Source organism: Phycodurus eques, chromosome 14 (assembly GCF_024500275.1).
Source record: "Phycodurus eques isolate BA_2022a chromosome 14, UOR_Pequ_1.1, whole genome shotgun sequence".
NCBI lineage: Eukaryota > Metazoa > Chordata > Actinopteri > Syngnathiformes > Syngnathidae > Phycodurus > Phycodurus eques.
Window position 1 is genome coordinate 8,348,692 of NC_084538.1, and position 23,543 is coordinate 8,372,234.

At 40.8% G+C, this 23,543-nt stretch overlaps 2 protein-coding genes across 2 annotated transcripts in view; one reads left to right on the plus strand and one right to left on the minus strand.

The window, feature by feature from the left end:
• The window catches only part of rps6ka1 (ribosomal protein S6 kinase a, polypeptide 1), a 53,285-nt gene extending 43,312 nt beyond the window's left edge, over positions 1-9,973 (minus strand). The window contains exon 1 of the mRNA XM_061695750.1: positions 9,446-9,973. Coding sequence (XP_061551734.1) covers positions 9,446-9,508 — 63 coding nt within the window. The 5' untranslated portion in view covers positions 9,509-9,973. The remainder of the gene's footprint in view (positions 1-9,445) is intronic.
• A 12,176-nt stretch (positions 9,974-22,149) lies between these two features.
• Positions 22,150-23,543, plus strand: part of cnksr1 (connector enhancer of kinase suppressor of Ras 1) — a 30,094-nt gene continuing 28,700 nt past the window's right edge. The window contains 1 exon segment of the mRNA XM_061695753.1: positions 22,150-22,394. Coding sequence (XP_061551737.1) covers positions 22,343-22,394 — 52 coding nt within the window. The 5' untranslated portion in view covers positions 22,150-22,342.

Here is a 23,543-nt window from a genome sequence, read left to right on the forward strand (position 1 = left end):
GGCCCTGCCCTAACACAAGAGTTGTCCTGGTAGGTCCACCAGTATTAAAGACATCAAAAATAGTTGATCTGAAGTCACTATGGCTACCACTGGAGATGCCACTTTACTTATACAAGCCAGGGTACCGTCAACATGACTTGGAAGCTGTTACGGCCAGGTAAAATTTCTACACGTACAATCTGGTAGTTTTTCTTTCAACCTTGACAGCAAGAATCTGCGTGTGCGTGTATTAGGTCAGTCGTATTACTGACACTGTTCCTTTGAGACATTCAATCTCATTAGCCGTGCATGGCCGATCCAAGTGGCCCAGTTAATAGCGCTGGCGCTCCCCTGTGCTTCCTCAATGAGAATGCAGGCATGCACACACACACACACACATTACAAGCCTATAAATAACGCCCAACAAGTTAATAAGCGAGAAAGCCTAGCGGTTAAAACGTGTGGGAATTGTGATGTGCAAACGGTGGTCCAACAGTAGAACTTGAGAGAAAGCGGAACTTTAAATTCCATGCAGTACAACCGTCTGGTCATAAAAAGTCAACAAGCCCAAGGCACCAGTGTTGCTTGAGTTGGTTGGATAAATGTGCTTTACCAACATGACACTGTATCTAGGCAACAAGAAATACAATAATCACCATTTAGCTGGTCTTTGTAACCCTAGCCGACTCAATTTCTTGGTATCTCAGTGAGTATTGATAGAAGATCACTTTGCTGCTGTCCTGTAATTCCACGAAATAGTTATGATCTATATCCATTTGCCCCTTTTAGGCTTTTAGGCTAAGGTTTCTGACTTACACCGGCAAGCCGAAGTAGAAAACAACACTTGAAACATTTAGTATTAGCTCCAGCACAATCCTCCGATGGGCATACAAAATGCATGGGGAAAAAAATATGATGTAGGAATTAGGAGTGTCCCCCGCTAGATTTATTTATGGACCGCATCCACTTGTCTGTTGTGGAAGTTCCCACTATACATTAACACTGTAATCTGCAGTTTATAGCTAGCAGGTTTTTGTTGTTGTTGTTTTTACAGCTTTTTACATTAATACAAATATTGTACAGTATTGAAAATATATACATAAATATTGATTAAAATGAAGTAAAATGTCAATAAAGGGCTACTGCGATCCGAATTACAACATTGTCGAGATACGAGCCATTGCTCGGCCAATTTCTTTTTTCTGCGACTCGCGAGCAAAAATTTTAGATACGAGCGCTAGTTGGAGGCAGTGAATTTTGAGGCCAAATGCTTGCTTCAAATAGCAACGTCACAAGTGTCTGCCATCTTCGTGGAATTTTCTAAAAAAACAAACTAACAAAAAATACATGCAATGAGCACTTTAAATGCCTCTAAAACCCTCCAAAACAAATAAATTCACGAAAGAAAATTGATTACTAAAGTACATGACCTATTCTACTGCCCACATGGCTATTTTCATGAATACATAAATGTTCCAATTGCGCTCTTTCAGTTTTTACGTCACGTGACGGTGTTTGAAACAACGTGGTTATTTTAATGCGTCGACTGAGAGAACCCCTCAGAATTACGGCCCCTATGAGCTTATTACTATACTTATACACACTCTTCTGGTACCGTTCTTTGACGTCACCCAGCCATTCTCTCTTAAGTGTTCCACGTTTGTTTGTAGCTTCAAATTATGCCAGAGGCTGTTGTTTTGATAAGTCTATGGTCTGGCCATCTGCACATGTGACTGAAAAGATTCAGCTTTCTCTGAGTAACAGTCTACATTGTTTTATATACCACATTGTTCGGTATTGTGTGAAACCATCTGATCTGATTGTTCACTACGTGCTCTGACAGGCTGCTGGTAACATCTCGCGTTCTCGGATAGAACACTTTAGTTTGTTCTCAACACCGCCGATGGAACCCCATACCGTAGTTAAAGCATGTGGGAGTTTTCTTTGTTTTGGGGGGGGGGGGGTTATTTGGTCTCTCTATTTCACTGATTTTCACCTTTTGGAGGTGGGTCTGGAAAGTATAACCCAAGCTAAATGGAGGTTTACTGTACTTTTATTTAGAACTGCATGGCGGAGTGGATCAAAGCTCTCACGGGCTTGGAAGGTTCCCCACCCCTTTCTTTAAACCATAAACGTTGAAATAAATGAGATTTTTTTTTTCTTCACAAAAAGCGCAGTGTTATCACATGCCCTCCTTCACTCCCACAGTCTCGCTCAGGTGTTCCACAGGTCACACCCAGATTAGCTGCACTTAATCCTGCGCGGGAGATAAAGGCATGAATTTGCACACGCTCGAGTGCTCGGTTCGACAGTGGTAGCAAATATGCCGCACCCTCGAGTTTTCAACCCTCCTTTTTCCTCGACGAGGCCGACAATATTACATAATAACCCAAAATAGCTTCATTCGGTTACCCCCTCTCATTCTTTGGCCTTCTATACTGTATGTAAATATGAACACTTTCCACTCAGATATACACATTTCAAAATTGGAGTGGGGGTGCAACTTTATGAAAAGTTTTCGAGGAGAAGTGAAAGTTTCCGTATTTATGTGGTCGAGATCTAGTGGCAACCGGGACCTGTGGACAGTTAGGTACATGAGTGGGCTCATTGGCAGGATCATGACAAATGCCAGAAGCCATTGCAGGTGGCACTGAGTCACAATGGCGGGGATGACTGGTCCCTCTTTATCAGCACTGATTCACTTTAGATCAGACGTCATTGCCCCACAGGAATAAAAGCATATCAATCAAACCTCTTTATGACTCCCTCCTCCTTCCTGTGCTTTTTGATTCAGGTATAATCGTAAATTACATTTTGATCCTTGATTCAGCAGTTTCATGCGTGGAGGACCAGGAAATCAATATGATTCCAGCTTTGACATTGAGGAATTAACTCTAAACGTTTGAAGGAGGGAAAAGGTATCTGCTATCTGGGTTCTTGCTCTGAAATGAAGAAATAAAAGTGAAAATTTCCATTTTACGGCACCGATCCCAGTGGGTTTTTAAAAGTCCCTGTAAAGTGAAAATAAACATGTCGAACTTCACATGTGACTCAAATACAGTATGTGCTCAAATGTGTGTGGTGTGAGCCATAGGCTGAATAACGTATGCCACTGTGTTTAATAACAGTTAACTTTATCTTAAGCGTATCTGTTATATAGACCCACACGGAGCGAGGCGTTAATGAATTAGACGACATGTGGAGCGGTGGGTGGTGTGGTTGGCTGGGCGGGTGACATTGAGTCCCTGCGGACCCCGCTGGGTGGCCGGTTGTTGCGGCGCCTTGGTGGGGCCCGGCGGACCCCCCTGGGTCCCTCGGTGTGGGACGTGTCCCGTCCGCCGGGCCGCTCTCGGGTGGACCCCGTGGGCCTGATCCCGCCCCTTGATTGATTGGGTGGGGTCCTCAGCTGCTGCGGTGCCGGCACAGCAATTACAGGACACTTCTGTCAGTCTTTGTGCATGTAAAACGGTATCATTTTACTTGCATGTATCCAAAGGGACACACCCCTAGGACTCTTCCACTGTACTAAGCCAGGAAAAATAGAGAGGGCTGGAATCAAGAAGGACATCTTACACCAAAACTTTATCTAAAAACTGTGGCCCCGAATAGGTTAAAAATTTGGAAGATGATGAACCTAGGCTTTTAACCTCATCAGTGTAGTCACTTTGAATCAGAGGGGGGGGGGAAAAAAATCAATTTTATATGCCACTTGTCATCATTAGGGACACGGGTACCTCGCTCGATTCCAGCTGACTTTGGGCGAGAGTCGGAGTACACCATGAACATCTATCCTTAAAAAGGATTCTTACTATTCTAATAAAACAATACGATTTAGAATTGCCTGAAAATTACAGTGATGAAGAGGAACATGAGGCAATTTCAGGTAACACATAGCAGCAATCGGACCTCAACTACCTTAACTCGGACATCTTGGATCAGTAACCTTTAAAAATAAACCATCCAGTCATTCATCCATTTCCTGTACCGATATGTCAATCCTTAATTTTGACAGAACACATTTGAGGATTATTTATAATAAAAAAAAAATTTTAAAAATGAAATTACCTTGGCGCTAAATTGATGAAATAGTTTCCACAGTCCACATGCACAACTGTCATTCAGAAGTTTGTTGTTCCAGGGTAAAGTGCCTCCAGTTATAATACGCCATTAGTTCTAAACTGATATGAGACCAAGGCTACGTTCACACTGCAAGTCAATTCCATTTTTATTTTTTGGCCAATGTGACACAGATCTGATTTTTTCCATGTCAAATGTGAATAGAACAATTCTTATTTTTTCATATCCGACCCAGGCCTCTTTCATATGTGGATATAAATCAGATATGTGTCCCACGCGAGTGCAATCTGGATGCTCATTCGTCATTAAAAGGTGACAGACGTCACAATTGTTCAACAAAACTGACATGCGACAAAACAGAAAACAGTCATTGGCTAAAAGAAGATGTTTTACAACTGATAAATAGAAGTAAATGTGTCCGGTTGCACAAAATCCTTGAAACTGACACAAGCGCATCATGATGAGACTTACTTAGGAGGATTTACTTCGGTCAACACGGCGCCTCGTGTTCGTCCGCTTGTGCAACGTGATGCCCTGTTTTGTGTGCGTGTGTGTGACGTCACGGATACGTTTCGTACACAGTAGAAGCCGCATTTGTTTTTGCTGTCAACGACTACATCAAAAGATCGGATTGAACAAAAAAAATCCAAATTTGGGATCATGCCCTGCACTGTGAACGTAGCCCAATAAGTTTGAGGACTGGTTGAAAATGGCAGCAGGTAGACCCTGACGAAGAACATGTACCAGTAATGTGACCTCAGCTACCTCCATCACCTTGAATACAAACCTCTGTCCCTGAAAGACTGCAAATTGTGACGACAAGGAACCTCCAAGGCCAAAATGGACCAGGACCAGACTTCACAAAGTATCACCGCTCAAGTTCGCCGTCATGTTACTGCACAGAAAGTTGCTCCGCCCTCTTGTTTCCTAGTCAGCCAACAGGACTGCCCCATCTGTCTCGTGGTCCAACATGCTCACTTGGCATGGACCCGCTAGCTCACTCCTTCTGCTCAATTGCTCACGGACCCGAGGTGTCACCCTGGTGCTGGTGCTAGCAAAGTGTGCAGCGGTCCGGTGGGTCAGGCTGAAATGGCACCGATCCCGCTCTGAATGGGAGGGATTGGTGTGATCAAATTTATCACAGCTTGAGTGATAATGAATGCAAAGTGTAGTGATGTTGTGTAGTCCAAAGCGAGAAAATCACTAATTTTTGTTTTCAAATAAAACTGCACATTTTCCTCCATCAATCATCATCCAATAAAAAGACAAGCAATTACACTTGACACTCTTTGCAGGATCAGCACTACCATCTGTTCAGAGGTGCTGCTGACAAGTGGATGGGACAAAACCATGTAACAAATCTACTATAACAACACAATTTGAGCAGGTGACTCATTTTTCCTGACAGTAGTGTATAATATGGATGAATGAATCAAAACTCATTAACTCATCTATTTATATTCATTCATGTATGTTTGGCGCTCCACTTTAAATTTAATTGCAGTTGCTGCTGGTGTCATTTCCAACTTCATATACAGTATTGTACAGTGAGCCCCGCAAGTATATAGCAGTCCATCGTTCACATCACTGCAATTTTAACAGATTTTTTTAAGTGATCTATTTTAATGTGTTTTTACAGAATACTTACTCACTGTAATGCCCTTGCATGTCAGAAAGGAGTGCCACAGTCACAGATGCACATTTCAGCTGTTTCTTGAAATGAGCAGAATCATGCAGGAGCTGCTGTCAGCCACGGTTCACACCCAGACACTTGCTGGTGTCACAAGGCACACCACGAGGCACCGCCTCTTAAATGCACACATCTAACACACAGACACAATACGTACAGTACTTTCTATACATTTTATGCCTGCAATTTTTGTATGTTTTAATAAGTTTGTTTAAAAATGTTTTTAAAAACGTTGTATTGTGTTTTAATAAGGTTAAATGTTTAAAGCAAGTGGAAGGTATACAAATGTTTTTTTCTTTTTAAATAGTTTTTCTATATCACAGATTTTCACCTATTGCAGGTAGGTCTGGAACGTATCCCTGCAGTAAACAGGGGTTTACTTTACTGTATCAAGGATCCATGTATACTGATCATATGCAAGTATACCGCCGATGACTATTTTAACTGCTTTTGTTTACATTCACATCTAGTAGTCATCATCGGCGAGTATTCTTTTGATATATCATTAATGCATGTATATGTATTCGGGGCCAACCGATAAATCGGCCGATATTAGCCCTTTTCAAATCTGCAAAAATAATTGTTTTCTGCAGATTTTTTTTAAACATATTACAACACAGACGGCACAGTGGACGACTGGTTAGCACATCTGCCTCACAGTTCTGAGGACCAGGGTTCAAATCCCGGCCCCGCCTGTGTGGCGTTTGCATGTTCTCCCTGTGCCTCCGTGGGTTTTCTCCGGGTACTCCGGTGTCCTCACACATCCCCAAAAAAACATGCAGGGTAGGTTAATTGAATACTCTAAATTTCCCATAGGTGTAAATGTGAGTGCGAATGGTTGTTTGTTTATATGTGTTCTGCGATTGGCTGGCGACAGGTTCAGGGTGTACCCCGCCTCTCGCCCGAAGATAGCTGGGATAGGCTCCAGCAGCCTGCGACCCTAGTGAGGATAAGCGGAATGGAAGATGAATGAATGAATATGACAACACGACTTTCACATTAAAACTAACATTCCCTTCCCATTTTTCTCTCTGTTGTAAAGTTGAAAAAAAATAAACAAAAAGGACAAAGTATCGTAAAACAGTCAAATGTTGTGCCTGTAATTAATATCTTCATTGTTGTAAACGTTAAGGGTCGCAAAAAAATATTTTTTTAAACAGTTTTTTTACATGAAGCAGTTGATTAATCTGTTTTCGGAATTCTATCCTTCCAAATATCAGAATCTGCCTCATAAAATCCTTATGGGTCGGGCTCAAATATGTATGTCATTCGACTTAGTATTATTATTTTTTAAATTACAACACTGCTGACTATTCTTGCTGCTGTTCAGATGCAGTTTTTGTAAACAAATACAGTATCTACTTAATCATGTACAGTTTTTGGGCTCACTCTCATTGGTTGTTGTTGTAAATACAGTATGTACATATTTCTGGATATTCTGATATTATTCATACATTCTTGCTTCTTTGATCTATTACTCTTGTGTGCTGTGTTTTGGACAACCCTGGTGTATACCATTTAGTTTTTTGATTCATATTGTAGTAAAAGAATGTCTCCTGTTCTCTTTATCGTGTTTATGTACAGTATCGTGCATGTCGATTTTATGGCGATACATGAATTAATGTTTTAATAAGTTTAGGTTCTGGTGCGGAACCAAAATGTCTCATTTGAGCTGAAAAAAAGTAGGGGGGGAACTGGTTGAAATTAGTCAGAAACCATCACTCCACTCCAGCATGTCCCCCTCCAATCAGAAGCTAAAAGATGGAGATCAACTTCTGAGACAAAGATGTCCCTTTCCTATCAGGGAGGCTATTTAAGTTAAAAGATAGATATCAACTTCTGGGACGAGGATGTCTCAATCCTATCAGTTAAGCTTTCTATCTTTGCGGAAAAGAAGACTGAGGACATTGTGTGATACTGTGCACAGAGCCACACAAAGGGGGAGATCAGAGACAGAAAGCAGGAATATTACATAGCGCCCAGTGCCGGATGAAGCGGATTCCTGCAGCTGTTCAATCTTACAGCGTCAATGATGTTCCACAGGTTGTCACTGCGCAGTTGTCAAGGCAGACTTACACTTATAAAGGTGGACCCTCCAAAAAGATCATTAAACATGGCTCTTGACCAAATTATTTATGGCAACATGCGCACAAGAGTCAGAATAGCTCACTAGAATTCAGTTCAACCAGCCCCAAAGGATCAACTGTGGACATTTCGCATTTTTTCTTTGGCATTATGCGAGAGAGAGGGGGGATCTCTTAACACCCCCTCAACAGGGGGTGTTAAGAGATGACAAGAATGATAGCAACTGGACATCACGTGAAGTCCACTTGATTCTTAATGTAGTGTCTCGCATTAGTTAGATGACATTAACGGATTTTTGGTGAAGTTGTGCATTTGTCAGGATGGTTTTCCTCATAATCTTCCATAGTTCAAAGTTCGTTGATCTGCATGGCTTGCACAATCAACACATCTATAGAGTGGAATTGTTTTACAAAAGCTTAGTCAGTGTTGCCAAATGGGACCAGTTTTGACTGTAATTCCCACTTAGAAACAGACAACATGAGCAGAATCAGTGTGACAATGTTTTTCGTGTGACACGAAATTACACAGTGGAAGTCAATCGCGGCGAGCATTGCCAAAGACATGGTGCCCACTTATATGATGCAAAAACAATGGACACTTTGGAAATATTTGATCCAAGGTATGTGCAAATATTTTGCTGAGGCCGCTTTACCTCAGCTGTCCAACATCATTTTCCAACATAAGAACATACGGACCAGCCGAGCAACGTAGTTTTATGGCTCATTTTATAATGTTAAATTGTGAATCATTTAAAATGTTAAATGGGGGGGGGCGGAATGGTCAAATTTGGCTTAATTATCGTTTGCGTGTGCCCCGCATGGTGTCCGCGTTGATTTATCTTTTACACACCAAACCTGATTACCATCAACTATGCTTGTTTCCCTGGAGAAGCTCATTTTGGGGGAAATTTTAGCAGTGTACCTCCTGCAAAAAGGCATTTCTCTGAGCTTGGCAATGCTCTTGAGATGAAGCGACAACGTGGAGTATTTCCAAATAAAGATAAATCTGGAAATAACTGAAGATAAGCGATGGATCACCTTCAGATAAGAGTAAAACAGTCTATTAATAATATTAATAAAATGCCTGGTATCAATCAGTCCAATGCAAGCACTTCAAGCACCTTCTAGGTCAGTGATTCCCAACCACGGAGAAATTACCCAATTTAACTTAATTGGTCTGAAAATAGTTATTTACTACAAATAATGTATCTACGTTAATCTAGCTATACCAGCGAGTCAGCAACATATCTTGACAGGCAGAACAATTAAATGCTCTTTCACTAGATGACAGAAGATACAATTAACAGTGTATATCGTTAGTTGGGAACCACTGTAGTATATTGCATTTTATTTTAAATATATATTTATCACATATTAGCGGAGATCGTATTTAAAAGATGTATATCGGAGGAGCAGGGGCGCGAGGGGAAAGGTACAAATATGTGCACACTTACCCTCACCAAAATCAGACAAGAAAACTACCGGTTGTGAAATCGTTACAATTTCAAGTCATTCAAAGCAACTTCCCTCCAGTGTAGGCGCTTGCTTGAAAAAAATCCAAAAGTCAAGCGTAGTAACTTGAATGAAAACGTTGAAATGTTGCACTTGCGGTTACCTCAGTTTCCAGCTGGACTAGTTCCATGGTGGGCCACGGCTCGGCGATCTGTGCGAGCGGCATGTTGGCAGATTTCTCCCCCCACCCCCCACGTCAAGATGCACAACTTCTCGGCTGGGCTATGGTCTCGGTGTCGGTTCGGTGCTGTCCAGACACAGTCCTCGTTGCACCTCTCGGCGGGGGTTGGGGGGTATCAACAAACAGGTGCAATCGTTTGATTTAATTCGGTTCGCTCCAAAGTGATAATCCAGTCGGGAGTAGATTAAATCCAGTTACTATTAAGAGGCCTTGCTGCTATCAGATTTTGACAGGCGGAAATCCGTGTGTATATAATAATAATTAAAAAAAAAAAAAAAAAAAAAAAAACAATCCTAAAGGAATGAACCCAAGTCCGGAATGGCTTCACAGTCGAAGCCAAGCGTGTGTCCTGACTCCTGCTCCCCTGGCTCCCTCTTCTCGGTCTTGTCTCGGTAGTAAAATGCTCCGCGCAGCCTCCGAGCCGAGATTGTTACTTGCACACTCCCAAACACGGGATTCATCCTGCCCTCCTTTTCTCTCTTTTTTTTTTTTTTTTTTAAACCACGCTACTCGACCGACCAGGTTCGATGTCGCCATCATCAGGCAGAGTGGTGAACTGCAACTACGTCATGGCTCCGCAACGCTTGCTTTCGATTTACTGTACAAATACTGTACAGTAGAATGACACTCCATAGAGCAGTGATTCCTAATTGAGCCAAAGCACATTCACTACTCACATAAAATTATGGATATACGGGTGATTACAGGATGAACTGAAAATGCGCTATAAATAAACTTCACAGGTGAACTTCATCTGACCTTCTCTTAACATTTGAATGCATGTCCAACTGTTCAATGTAGCAGTACTTTCTGCACTTGCTTACTGTTGATTGAGACGATCACAGTTTTTTTAATGACGTTCATTGTTGTCTATTGGTTAGCACGTCTGCTTCACAGTTTTGAGGTTTGAATTTCGGCTGAGGCCTTCCTGTGTGGGGTTTGCATGTTTTCCCTTTGCATTATGTTTTATCTGGGTACTCCAGCCTCCTCCTGAAGTGGATCAAAGTAGGAGAGGCGAAGCGCAGCGAAAGCCTATCTTGAGTCTGAGTCCTGTGCCGCCCAAATTAACCAACATTTTTGCAAGTTTTTCAGTGTCAAAAAATAGACAAAGTCTTTTGGTTTAAAAAAAAAAAACAACCAGTATCTACAGTATTTTCTTTTGTGCTTGTCCTCATTGGGTTGCAGATGGAGCCTATCCCAGTTGACTCGGGGCGAGAGGTGGGGTACCCCCTGGACTGGTCGCCAGCCAATCACATGGCAAATACAGTGGATGTGAAAAGCCTACACAGCCATGTACAAATGACAGATTTTTGTTATATTAAAAAAATTAGCCCAAGCTAAATCATTTCAAAGCTTTGTACACCATTAATGTGATCTATAGCTGTACAACTCAACTGAAATTTAAATCAAATCTTTTTGAGACAGGAGGGGAAAATAAACAATTGAGATAATTTGGTTGCACAAGTGTGCACACCCTCTTATAGCTGGGTATGTGGCTCTGTTCAGAATTATGCAATCAAATTCAAAACCATGTTAAATGGGAGTCTGCACACACCTCCCACCATTTAAAGTGCTTCTGATTAACCCAGAATAAAATTGAGCTGTTTCAGTAGGCTTTTCCTCACATTTTTGTTTGACTGTATAGAGAAACAACAATTAGCACTCACATTCACACAATGAACCTCACATGCATGTTTTTGGAATGTGGGAAGAAGAACAAAATCCACACAAGCATGCGGAGAATAATGTAAACACCACACAGGAACAGCGGAGTGGAGATTCAAAACCAGAAACTCTAGACTGTGAGGCGGAAGTGCTTACCACCACTGCGTGGCCCAATATTATAGTAGGCTATCAATAAATCAGAATAAGACAAAGATAAATTTAGACAAGCTAAAAATTTGTTTGTTGACATGCACAGATGATAGGGATTATTCATCTCAATGCTCATGCTCTTCTTGTATTGGCTCTCAGTATTGTACAAGTGTACCTAAAGTTGTGACCAGTGAGTGCATTCTGATGTGTGGTTGCATGTTTTTTTAAGGTGTGTTTGATTTGTCTGCAGGAAAGCAAGTATACACAACATTAATTAGAAAAAGCTTGAATTTTGGTTTCGCAACCAAATGCAGTGCTGTTTGAGTGTGTTTGGGCTTCATCTCTTTCCATTGACAACAGCTCTTGTTGTGAGGGTCCTCTGTGATATAACACACCCCTTCTGCCCACCACACTTCCCCACTCCATTCAACGGCAGAGTGCTTCGCTCGCAGCCTGCTCCGGTTACTATTGGCAACTGGAAACCATCAAACTGCAGATGGATCAGATGTATTCTTCTTTTTGGGGGATTCAAATAAGGATGAAGGCGAGGCATGTGGACCAAACAATGGGCAAAGGAGGATGGAGCAGATAATTTGGTGTCTTGTCTTTTTTGATGGATATGTTTGCCCAAGCAGCCTGAGTGAGCTTCAGCGTGAACTGTCATCAACATGTACAGTACAAGAGCCCTCATTTTATATTGGAAATACTCCATCTCTCCATTTTTATTTTTATCGCGCTTGTCTTAAGGGAGCCTATCACAGCTGACTTGGGGCAAGAGGCAGGGTACACCCTGAATCGCAGGGCACATAGAGACAAACAACCATTCACACTACATTACACTTACGAACGATTTAGAGTCTTCGATGAACCTAACATGTATAGGTTTGGAATGTGGGAGTAAGCTAGAGTACCTGGAGAAACCCCATTCAAGTACAGGGAGAGAAGGCGCAAACTGCACACAGGAAATGTACACTCAGAGGCCAATATTTTAGGTGCGAAGAGAGAAAAGAGCTGAACTGAGCTGCACTGGGTGGGTGCACAATGTATTGTTTGCAATGGGAGAAATTAAATTCTGTCAAATACAAGAAAACTTCACACTAAAAAAGCTTGACTAAAAGCTTGAAAGCTTGAAATACACAGTATTAAGTATGAGTAAAGTACGTATAAATATAGAAATAATATAATCATGGAAAAAAATATTAGACTAACGGTACCTTTGATCTAGCACTAGCCGTTTTCCCACGGTTGTCTTGATAATAACCAAAGTTATATTTAATACTACAATTTAGCTTTTATATTCTTCAGGTAAAACGCCTTTAGTGGTACCAGGTATTTTACTGAACAAGAAACTGAAGAAAAAAGGGTAGTCTATTTTTATATTATATAGTTTTAATATCATACATATTTTGTATATAGATGTACAATTTTGTATACATACAAACACACAAATATTCATCATAAAATATTGCTGTATATGATAATGCAGGCATTGATCTAATTATATATAAAAAAAATACTAATTGGCTAATTCCATTGTTACATAATTTTTCAAGTTTATCGAAATGGTTTGACTGAATAAAAATAAAGTATTTGAAGTTGTTTGTCAGTTTTCAATTCACTGCTTTTCTTGATCTTTTAGATTTTTGCTGTGGTATTGTTTCAGTACAGGTATCGAGGTACTCGATGCAGCTATAGTATCGAAGTCAGAATTTTGGTACCGTGACACCACTAATCTTAATCTTATACCTCACTGACGGTGTCAACAAAAAGAGAGCATTAATATATTTGTAAAAGCAGAATGTTGGAGCTTATTAGATTGAACAGGGAATAAGTGTCTTGTTGTCTTGTGTCAAAGGAATATTTCAACTTTTAGACTTGCAACAATATATCAATGCCCTGCGATTGGCTGGCAACCAGTTCAGGGTGTACCCCGCTTCCTGCCCAATGATGGCTGGGATGGGCTCAAACACGCCCGCGACCCTAGTGAGGAGAAGCGGCTCAGGAAATGGATGGGATGGGAACAATATATCAACAATGGAATGTTTGCGCTCTTAAAGATACTTGAAGGGTAAAACGAGGGCCCACAGTACATCTACTGAAAGGGTCTCGGGGGGCATTGTGTCTTTGTAGATCTAGAGAAAGCCTATGACAAAGTACCCAGAGAGGAACTGTGGTACTGCATGCGGAAGTCTGGAGTGGCAGAGAAGTATGTTAGAATAATACAGGACATATACGAGGGCAGCAGAACAGTGGTGAGGTGTCCTGTAGGTGTGACAGACGAATTTAAGGTGGAGGTGGGACTGAATCAGGGATCACCCCCGAGCCCCTTCCTTTTTGCAGTGGTGATGGATAGGCTGACAGATGAGGTTAGACTGGAATCCCCGTGGACCATGATGTTTGCAGATGACATTGTGATCTGCAGTGAAAGCAGGGAGTAGGTGGAGGAACAGTTAGAAAGATGGAGGCATGCACTGGAAAGAAGAGGAATGAAGATTAGCCAAAGTAAGACAGAAAATATGTGCATGAATGAGAGGGGTGGTGGGGAAAGAGTGAGGCTACAGGGAGAAGAGATACCAAAGGTGGAGGACTTTAAATACTTGGGGTCAACCGTCCAGAGCAATGGTGAGTGTGGTCAGGAAGTGAAGAAATGGGTACAAGCAGGTTGGAACAGGTGGAGGAAGGTGTCAGGTGTGTTATGTGACAGAAGAGTCTCTGCTAGGATGAAGGGCAAAGTTTATAAAACAGTGGTGAGGCCAGCCATGATGTACGGATTAGAGACAGTGGCACTGAAGAGACAACAGGAAGCAGAGCTGGAGGTGGTGGAAATGAAGATGTTGAGGTTTGCTCTCAGAGTGACCAGGTTGGATAAAATTAGAAATGAGCTCATCAGAGGGACAGCCAAGGTTCGATGTTTTGGAGACAAAGTTAAAGAGAGCAGACTTCGATGGTTTGGACACGTCCAGAGGAGAAATAGTGAGTATATTGGTAGAAGGATGATGAGGATGGATGCCAGGCAAGAGAGCTAGAGGAAGACCAAAGAGAAGGTTGATGGATGTCGTGAGGGAAGACATGAGGGCAGTTGGTGTTCGAGAGGAGGATCCAGGAGATAGGCTAACATGGAAAAGGATGACGCGCTGTGGCGACCCCTAAAAGGGGCAAGCCGAAAGGAAAAGAAGAATTGATTGTCACTCTCTTCTCTCTGGGCACCAGTAGCGACATATCCATCAGTGTGCTCATGTGTTCAAAGTGAACGGTGAACTAAAGGCTTTAACAAAATGAACACAAAGTGCCCAAAAGTAACACATGAACCCTCTGTGATGCTCCAGTGCCATGACAGCTGACAGTGATGACTCAGGCAAACCCCAGGGATAGCCCCCCACTTACTGTCAGCTTGAAGTGAAGCATCATGGGAGATGTGACTCATCCCTGCATGCGTAGCGCTCAAACAGAGCATGACTTGAATAGACTTAACTGTGTGTCGAGGGAACCCAAGGAATCCTTGCATTGGTGCTTGATTATGTAAATGTTGGATGTCACTTCTACACTGACACAACCTGTGCATTGAGGGATAGAGCTTGTTCTCATATATGTTGTATGATTTTGGACAAAAAGTAAAAGTGTTTTGCTGCTTTAATAGAAAAACTAAATGACACACCGATACTGCACTCAGAAGAATTTAGTAGGATTTGTAATAAGTCCTACAAAAAAAGTAAAACGCTGTTTCTAAAAGGATTTGATTTGCCGGCAGCATAGTAGAAAGGAGGTTAACACGGCTGCCTCGCAGTTCTGAAGTTCTGTGGTTGGAATCTCAGCTCGGCCTTCCTGTACAGAGTTTCCAAGTTCTCCCTGTGCTCTGACGGGTTGTTCTTTGGTCCACATAAAAAAAAACATGGTTGGTAGGTTCATTGAAGACAAATCGCCCCAAGGTTTTAATGTGATTGGCTGTTTGTCTACATGTACACTGCGATTAGCCTTGCAAGTTGCGACCAGTCCAGGGTGTACTCTGCTGCTCACCCTCATGTCTGGTACACACATACTGTAAAGATTTTCAAATCTGAAAACATTCTTTATCTGTTACAGACCCTACACATGAAAATAAAATAAAAACAATAAATCAGGCATTGAACAGTTTCAGTCGTACTGTGCTCTGATAATCTCAACACAGAACATCACACACACAAATATTCTGTTCCGCCGCTGATCTAGAAACAAGTCCTCCAAGGCAGAAATCTCACATGATCTAACAAAAACGAAGAAGAACAAACACTTTAAGATATGTCGCACCGATTTTCCCCGAGTGTTTCCGTAGGGATCGGAGGCGGGAGTGTTATAAAATCGTGATGTAAAAAGACAAGCTTTTGAAAATACTTTTTGCCGTCTGAGGAGCCAACTTTTTGACGAAACAACGACGTGGATCAGGAAATTTTTCTTTTTTTTTTACTTATGGCTGCTTAGTTGTTCCTCAGTCAGGGCGTTTTTTGATTGGCTACATTCCGTTCCACTTCACAATTTACAGAGTCATGACTCAAGAGTAGTCCTAATCTGGTGACCAACAACAACAAACGTCTCATCACTGCGCCTGCCAACAAAGGTTTCTCCACGAAGTACTCTACTTCTGTTTTACTTGAGGATCATATAGTGTACTTGTTTCACTCAAAAACACGCAACATTTTAAAATTTTATGTATTTTTTAAATCTCATTCACTGTCAGCCTTCCCAGTTAACATGGATATTTGACTTCTAAAGCTGTCAATGGGAGTGAATGGCAATTTTAGAGACTGTTCATTCCTTTATAAGTGAGCAAACCTTCAGCACCACCATTAGCAACCATTTATAAAGCATAATTGCATCACACTGATGCCAGTATAATTGGGATTCATTTGAACTATGAGTATAAATGTAAAACAAGCGTAAAAACACATCATACCGAATAGTCAACAGAGGACACTGGGACTAATATACACAATATTCCCAGTAACAATGCCCCTAAGACATTTCATCCCCGGTGGGATACATCGCAGTGCTAAATTTAATTCATGGCATGGGTCACATTTCACAGGGAGCACTTCCAGGCTTTATGATGTACAGTATATGTCCCATGCAGCTGTGCTCAATGAGGCCATGTCTGCACCACGCAGCAGCCAAGATGCTAATTAATTAGCCGCTCCAAAGTTGAGCGGGGGTAATTAGCAATCTCTGCTCACTGGGAAGAAGCCAGTGCGCGGTGATGAACAGAGTTATTGTGTTCCAAACGGCGGCGGTGTTATCGTTTGTCACGGCAATGGCTGCAGGAGAGTGCGGTCGCAGACTACAATAGTAAAGGAATCAATTTCCATAAATAGAGAGAAGAAGCGAGTGGCTGCATTATTTATTATCTACGATTACACTGGAATACCTTAAAGACTTTCAAATGTAACCAATGTAAAGGCATCCATCTTTTATCGCGGCAGGTCTTAAACTGGTGCCTGCAAACCCTCGCTTGAGGGCTACAAAATAATTTTCAATAAAATTATTATGTTGTATCATTAGGAAAAAGTGCATACCTACCTATGGGGACTGGCGTGCCAATAAAACAAACATAATAAACCAAATACTCCTGCCTACCTTAGCTTTCAACCAATTAAAAGCGCAGAAATGATTGTGACGTATCACATAAATTTGACATCCTGCAAGAGTGCATGAATAAAGTCAAGGCTGTTCAGAAAGAAAGACCAACCATCAAGAGAATAAAGTCCTTTTTTAAAAAAAATATTTTTTAACAAAAGGCAATTTTCTAGAGAATACGAGGTGTGTTAAAAATGTTCCAGGACTGTGTCACAAAGAATATATTTCAGATCCAAATTACAAATTACAAGTTTTCCTATTCAAAGTAATCTCCCTGGAGTCAAGCACACTTTCCAAACCTTCTCTGCCACACTTTCATGCACTGTTGGAAGGATTCTTCCGGGATCCCATGTAACTCTGCCATCACAGACATCTTGATATGTTCCACAAGGTTCCCTTGATGGCTCCACTGGGCTTGGGAAAGTGACGAAGAAAAAAAAATAGAAAATTCACACCGAGCCAGGTCGGATGAGGAGGAAGTTTGCTCTAATGTGGCGATGTTCTTCTTAACCAGGAACTCTTGGATGCTCAAGGCACTGTGAGCAAATGCATTACTCTTGTCTCTTATCTTGCACAGAACAAAGAAAATGCCGCAGGATATCTCTGAATACATCCTGGTTGACCGTCGGGCCCACATTGAAGGGGAAACATTTTCTGACACCTTGTATAATTATTTTATTTCGCTAGTATTATGAGAATAAAGTTATTTATTCATTCTAAATTCACTTGTTAAAATGACAGAGATAGGCACTTTTTAATTAGTTACATTTGGTGATAGGGTCTCTAAATGCTTTGCTTTTTTAGATGTATGTAATTATCAATATGGTTAAGTATTATTGTATAACACAGTGCATACATATTTACTGTATATACTCTATTGGTACGGCTTGACGGTGGCCGTCTAGATTTTGCTCAGTATCGGGAAACTCTCAATTCAATTGATGTTGCGATGCCATTCACCTGCTGTTCAAATTTTGAATTGCAGCACAACTAGTTACCAATGGCCTGCCACTCGTGAAAAGCAGTTTGAGAACCCCGCTCACATGATAGCTCAGTGGCGTTCAGGCATTTCGCTCAGTGTGCTGTAGGCGACCGGCATGGTGGGCGACTGGTTAGCACGTCTGCCTCACAGTTCTGGGGACTGGGGTTCAACTCCCGGCCCTGCCTGTGTGGAGTTTGCATGTTCTCCCCGTGCCAGGGTGGGTTTTCTCCAGGCACTCCGGTTTCCTCCCTCACCCCAAAAACATGCGTGGTAGGTTGATTGAAGACTCTAAATTGCCCGTAGGTGTGAATGTGAGTGTGAATGGTTGTTTGCTTATATGTGCCCTGCGATTGGCTGGCGACCGGTTCAGGGTGTACCCCGCCTCCCACCCAATGATAGCTGGGACAGGCTCCAGCAGCCTACGACCCTAGTGAGGATAAGCAGTGAAGAAAATGGATGGATGGATGGATGCTGTAGGCCTAAAATGCATTCTTTTGGAATATGGGAGGAAGCCACAGAAACCAGAGAAAACCCACGCAAGAACATGCAAACTCCACACAGGAATGTGTGGATTCAAGCCCTCAACCTTAGAGCTGGGAGGCGGATGTGCTAACCACAAAACCATCATATTACAAATATAATTGTTGTGAAAGTTGACTGAATCAGAGGCAGATGTGGTCATCCTTGGTGGCACCATTGTACAGTATTATGTTCAAGCTTTCTCTGCAAAAAGGCTTCTTGTGTCTTCCAGAAATAAAGAATCTTGCGACTTCAGTAATGGGTGTGTTCTGTAACATGTCGGGACTTGAATTTGTATCTCAGATATTTAGGGCTGGGCTAAACACCTCAAACAGAACATTTTCAATAAAAATGACCAAACCTGAATAAGACTAAAACACGAGAGATTCTGGCAAGAATGCACAAGCTGGTACTGGTCCAAAGTACTCTATGTTCTATCGATTAAAGGGATTAAACAAAGGGCAGCTCTTAAATGACTTAAAACGTCTTTCTTGAAAGTGTTGCCAGTTTCAGGAAGGGTGACTGACGTTCAACAGGCGAGCTGTTTGGAGGGATTACATTATACATGTCATGAGACAAGAAAATACTTTCTCAACTCGCCGTATTTCGTGTCTGTACTCGCGTTTTCGTCGTCGTAAAACGTCACCATCGTCTATGGATTCACTTCCGCAACTTGTCAAGCGAAAGAAATGCCCGGATGTTGTCCTGACTCAGCACACGTTTGGCAAACGTTAATTCGCTATCCTACCCAAGATGCACTGCAGTAATTCATCACGCTTCAACTTTGAAATGACAAAAAAGATTTATTTTGTTGTTATGTTGCATATAATTTTTTTCTAAAACAATAATAACTCTGAAAAAATAAAAAATGAACACGATAAAAAAATCTCCTGAAGCTTATTCAAATATATGTATTCTAAAAATATATGTATTTCATTTTTCATATCAAATATAAAACTTTTTTTTAACTCATCAGTATGAGTTATATTATTACATGCAGTACAAAACATATATTCAAATAGGTATGAGCACAGACATTTTGGGGGGGGAGTAATAGTAGTATTCATACTATTATGAAAAAAAACAGTTCTATATATTTGTTTATTGATTTCTGTTAACACAATCAACACAGTCAATAATAAAAAAAAACTATTACCAAGAATGTGACAGGAAGCTATAATGTATATAAAAAATGTATACACCACTCTTCAAATAGCAGTTTTTTTGTGGTATATAAAAATGAGCCCAAGATAAATCATTTAAAAACTTTTTTCCACTGTCAGTTAACCTATTACCCGTACAACTCAATTGAAAAAAAAAAAAAAAAAAAACAGAGGGGAAGTAAAAATAAACAACTAGGATAATGTAGTTGCACAAGTGCACACACCCTGTCATAAAAGGGGATGTGGATGTGTTCAGAAGCAATTGCATTCAAACCCATGTTAAATGGGGCTCAGCACACACCTGTCACAATTTAAAGTCTATCTGATTAACCCCAAATAAATTGAGGGAGAATAGGTACAAATGACCCTGAAATATCAAAACGCTTTGGGTGCAATTGATGATGGACAGGGTAAAAAAAAAGGGCTGCGGTAAACAAAGGTATTTTTTTTCATCCAGGGCAAAAGGACAGGTGCTTGATCACCACTTGTGATCTTTGTGTGCACGTCCCCATATTAAAATAATATATTAAATATATAAAATATTGGTGGCACAGTGACCGACTGGTTAGAGCGTCTGCCTCACAGTTCTGAGGAACGGGGTTCAATCCCCGGCCCCGCCTGTGTGGAGTTTACATGTTCTCCCCGTGCCTGCGTGGGTTTTCTCCAGGCACTCCGTCCCAAAAACATGCATGGTAGGTTAATTGACGACTCTAAATTGCCCGTAGGTGTGAATGTGAGTGCGACTGGTTGTTTGTTTGTATGTGCCATGTGATTGGCTGGCAACCAGTTCAGGGTGTACCCCGCCTCCTGCCCGATGATGGCTGGGATGGGCTCCAGCACGCCCGCGACCCTAGTGAGGAGAAGTGGCTCAGAAAATGGATGGATGGATGTTTGTATCCATAAACATTTGCTTTAACAGGTCATGCAAGGACACCAGGACAGACAGAATTATATTTAAGTATACACATATTCTATCTAAATTGTTTAATATGTGTGAATATACAATAGGAACTAGGGCAAATCTGTGCCTGTGTTGAATGTAGATGTGGATAAATAATTATAAATTAATAATTTGAATTCAGCTAGGCTCGGCTCCAGTGCGCCGCGACCCTGAACAGGATAAGCAGTATTGAGAATGGATGGATGAATGGATTTATTTAACCTTGAAGAAATACAATTTTTTTAACCTATATATAGTCAAAAATAAAAATAAAATTATATATATATACACACATATGTATATACACATACACGCACACACACACATTTAGAATTTCCACATATTTCGATGGGTTAAAGGAACAATTAAACAACAAAATGAATTCCTTAAAATTTCCTGACCAGTAAAGAGGATTTGGATTAGGATTCTTGTGACTGCTCATGAAAAAAAAAAAAAAAAAAAGCCTTAACTCTGTGCTAGTGAGGCTTGTGTTATAAGGAGCGTTATTGTAATGCGTTATGATGATGCCATGTGGTGTGTTTTTTGGTTAAATTGGGACATTCCCACAGGCAGTCTTGTAATGTAACAGAATACAAATACTTTGTCAATATACTTAAGTAAACAAAGAAAGTTAACTTAAGACCATTATTTGTGGCTGAATTTGCTTAAATTTTTGTTATTTTATCAAAAATTACCAGTGGTTCTGCAATATCAGAATTTCCACATTCCTATTTTATATATTATTTGTCTATCTGATGTGCATACCCTGGTTTAAAAAAAACAATTCACAAGTTGCTCACCAGTTATTCATTATTTAAGTACCCCCCCCCCCCCCCCGAAAGTGGTAATGTTACGAGATTAGAATTTACATGTTACCAGAATAAAATGTCGATGTTACAAGAATAAAGTCATATCTTGTTAGAATAAAGTCGTAATGTTACCAGAAAAAAGTTGAAATGTTAAGAGGTTTACATCTTAATGTTATGACAATAAAGTTGCAATGTTACAAGAATAAAGTTGTGTTATGAAAATAAAGTCCTAATACTATAATACTATTATTATTGTTATTATTATTATCGTTATTATTATTATTGTTATTATTATCATTGTTTTTATTAATACCAACGTCGTAATAGAGTAATATATACATTAACAGGATAAAGTAGCGATGGAGAAATTAGCAATGCCATTGAATAACTTCTTTCTGAACAGCTAAACAGTTTTATGCTTGTAATAATATGACAGTTTCTCATAAGAATTCTAATTGCAAGTAAAACATTTTTTTTAAATGTTTCTATTTTTAAAAAAACAATGAAAGTTCTAACCACTCACTTTTTAAAAATACTCTTACTTCCTATACTTGAGTACATTTACTATCAAAAAATACTTTTCCTACCTAAGTACAGCAAATGTCAGATACTTTTAACACTTTTAGTCACGTAATATTTTACTCCTACCAAAAGTTATTTTCTGTTGAGATACTTGTACTTTGAGTCAAGTATCGCTTGCAGGTACTATACTTTATACAAGACTGCTCACAGGTGAGAGTAGGAGGGAGTCGGGGGGCACTAACATTAGTTGACCGCCAGGGGGAGGTTGGAAAGGGGCTTTGTTCCCAACCCACCTGTACCTGAACGAAGGAGTGCAACTCGTCGTCCTCGTCCGACTCGAGGGCCACTTCCCCGTTTTCCTCCAGTAACAGCGGTAGCAGCATTAGCGGCGGCCTCCCGGCGCCCAGGTAGACGTCAGCCAAGGCGGCGGGGAGCTGACTGAGCGAGTGGAGCAGCGCGCCGAGCATGGAGCCGATTACGGCCTGGAGCGAGGAGACGGTGTGCCAGTGGCTCCAAGGTGAGCCCTATTCTCACCACTGCCTACCATAGCTGTTTATGTTAGTTGCTGTGTTCGCCTCCTAACTACTTTGGAGTCACGAATAGAAGCACACCGATTACAAAACACACACTCACAAATCCTTTAGGAAGTAAAAGGTGGAGGTGGAGGTGGAATCAGGAAGTGGCCAGGAGGAGCCATAACAGACTTTTCTCTGATCATGTCAACAACTATGCTGTAGTCGGTGGAGTGTTGTGACATGCTTCCCCCCCCCCATCAGACTTTTCTTTAAAGTGACTTTGTACGTGTAACCAAAGGTGGCAAAAGTACTCACACTCTGCATTTAAGTAGAAGTACAGATACTTATGTAGAACCACTAGTAAAAGTACAAGTACTCATTCAAGTCTTTACAAAACTGAAATGTACTTGAGTACAAAAGTAAAAGTGAAATTTCACTCTCAATTATATACAACACTTAGCACGACAGCTAAATAACAAAACAAAAAACAAGCTACCTAGCATTGCTCAGACTTTTATGCGAAATATGTTTCCATAACTTTGTGAATGTTGTGAACTGACTTGCAAAAAATGAGAAATTAGCTAATGATAACGTCAGGGGGAAAAAATACATCTTACTTGCATATGTTTCTTCAGATTATACAATATTTGAATGGCAGAAACTGGAGGATTTTAGGTTTGAACAATTAATGCATTCACCATGAATCATTCTTGGACCTGACAACCTCAAACAATTCTCTTAAATAAGCGGAATATCATTCTTCTCGGAATCTGTTGCTGTCGTAGTTAGATTTATTTATTTATTTTTCTTTCAGATTTTAACATCACAATGGAAATGGAAGCATGCGCAATGAAATGAAAAATGAAATGTCCATGGTTAGCATCTGCTCAATAAGAAATTGACATTGTAACAGAAGTTCAGAACATTCAGCATGGGAGATTTTCCCATCCTATTAAAAATATCATTTAAAATGGATGAACTTGATCAAGGAAAAGTCAAATCATTCACGGTATGTACTCTACTCTCTATTGACACTTTTCCATAGGCAAAAGCAGGTGCTACCATGTACCATTTCTAGTCCTGACCAGATACTACAGTATTAAACAGTACTGTTCACGCACCGGTCAAGCGAATTCGTCACACGCTTAGCA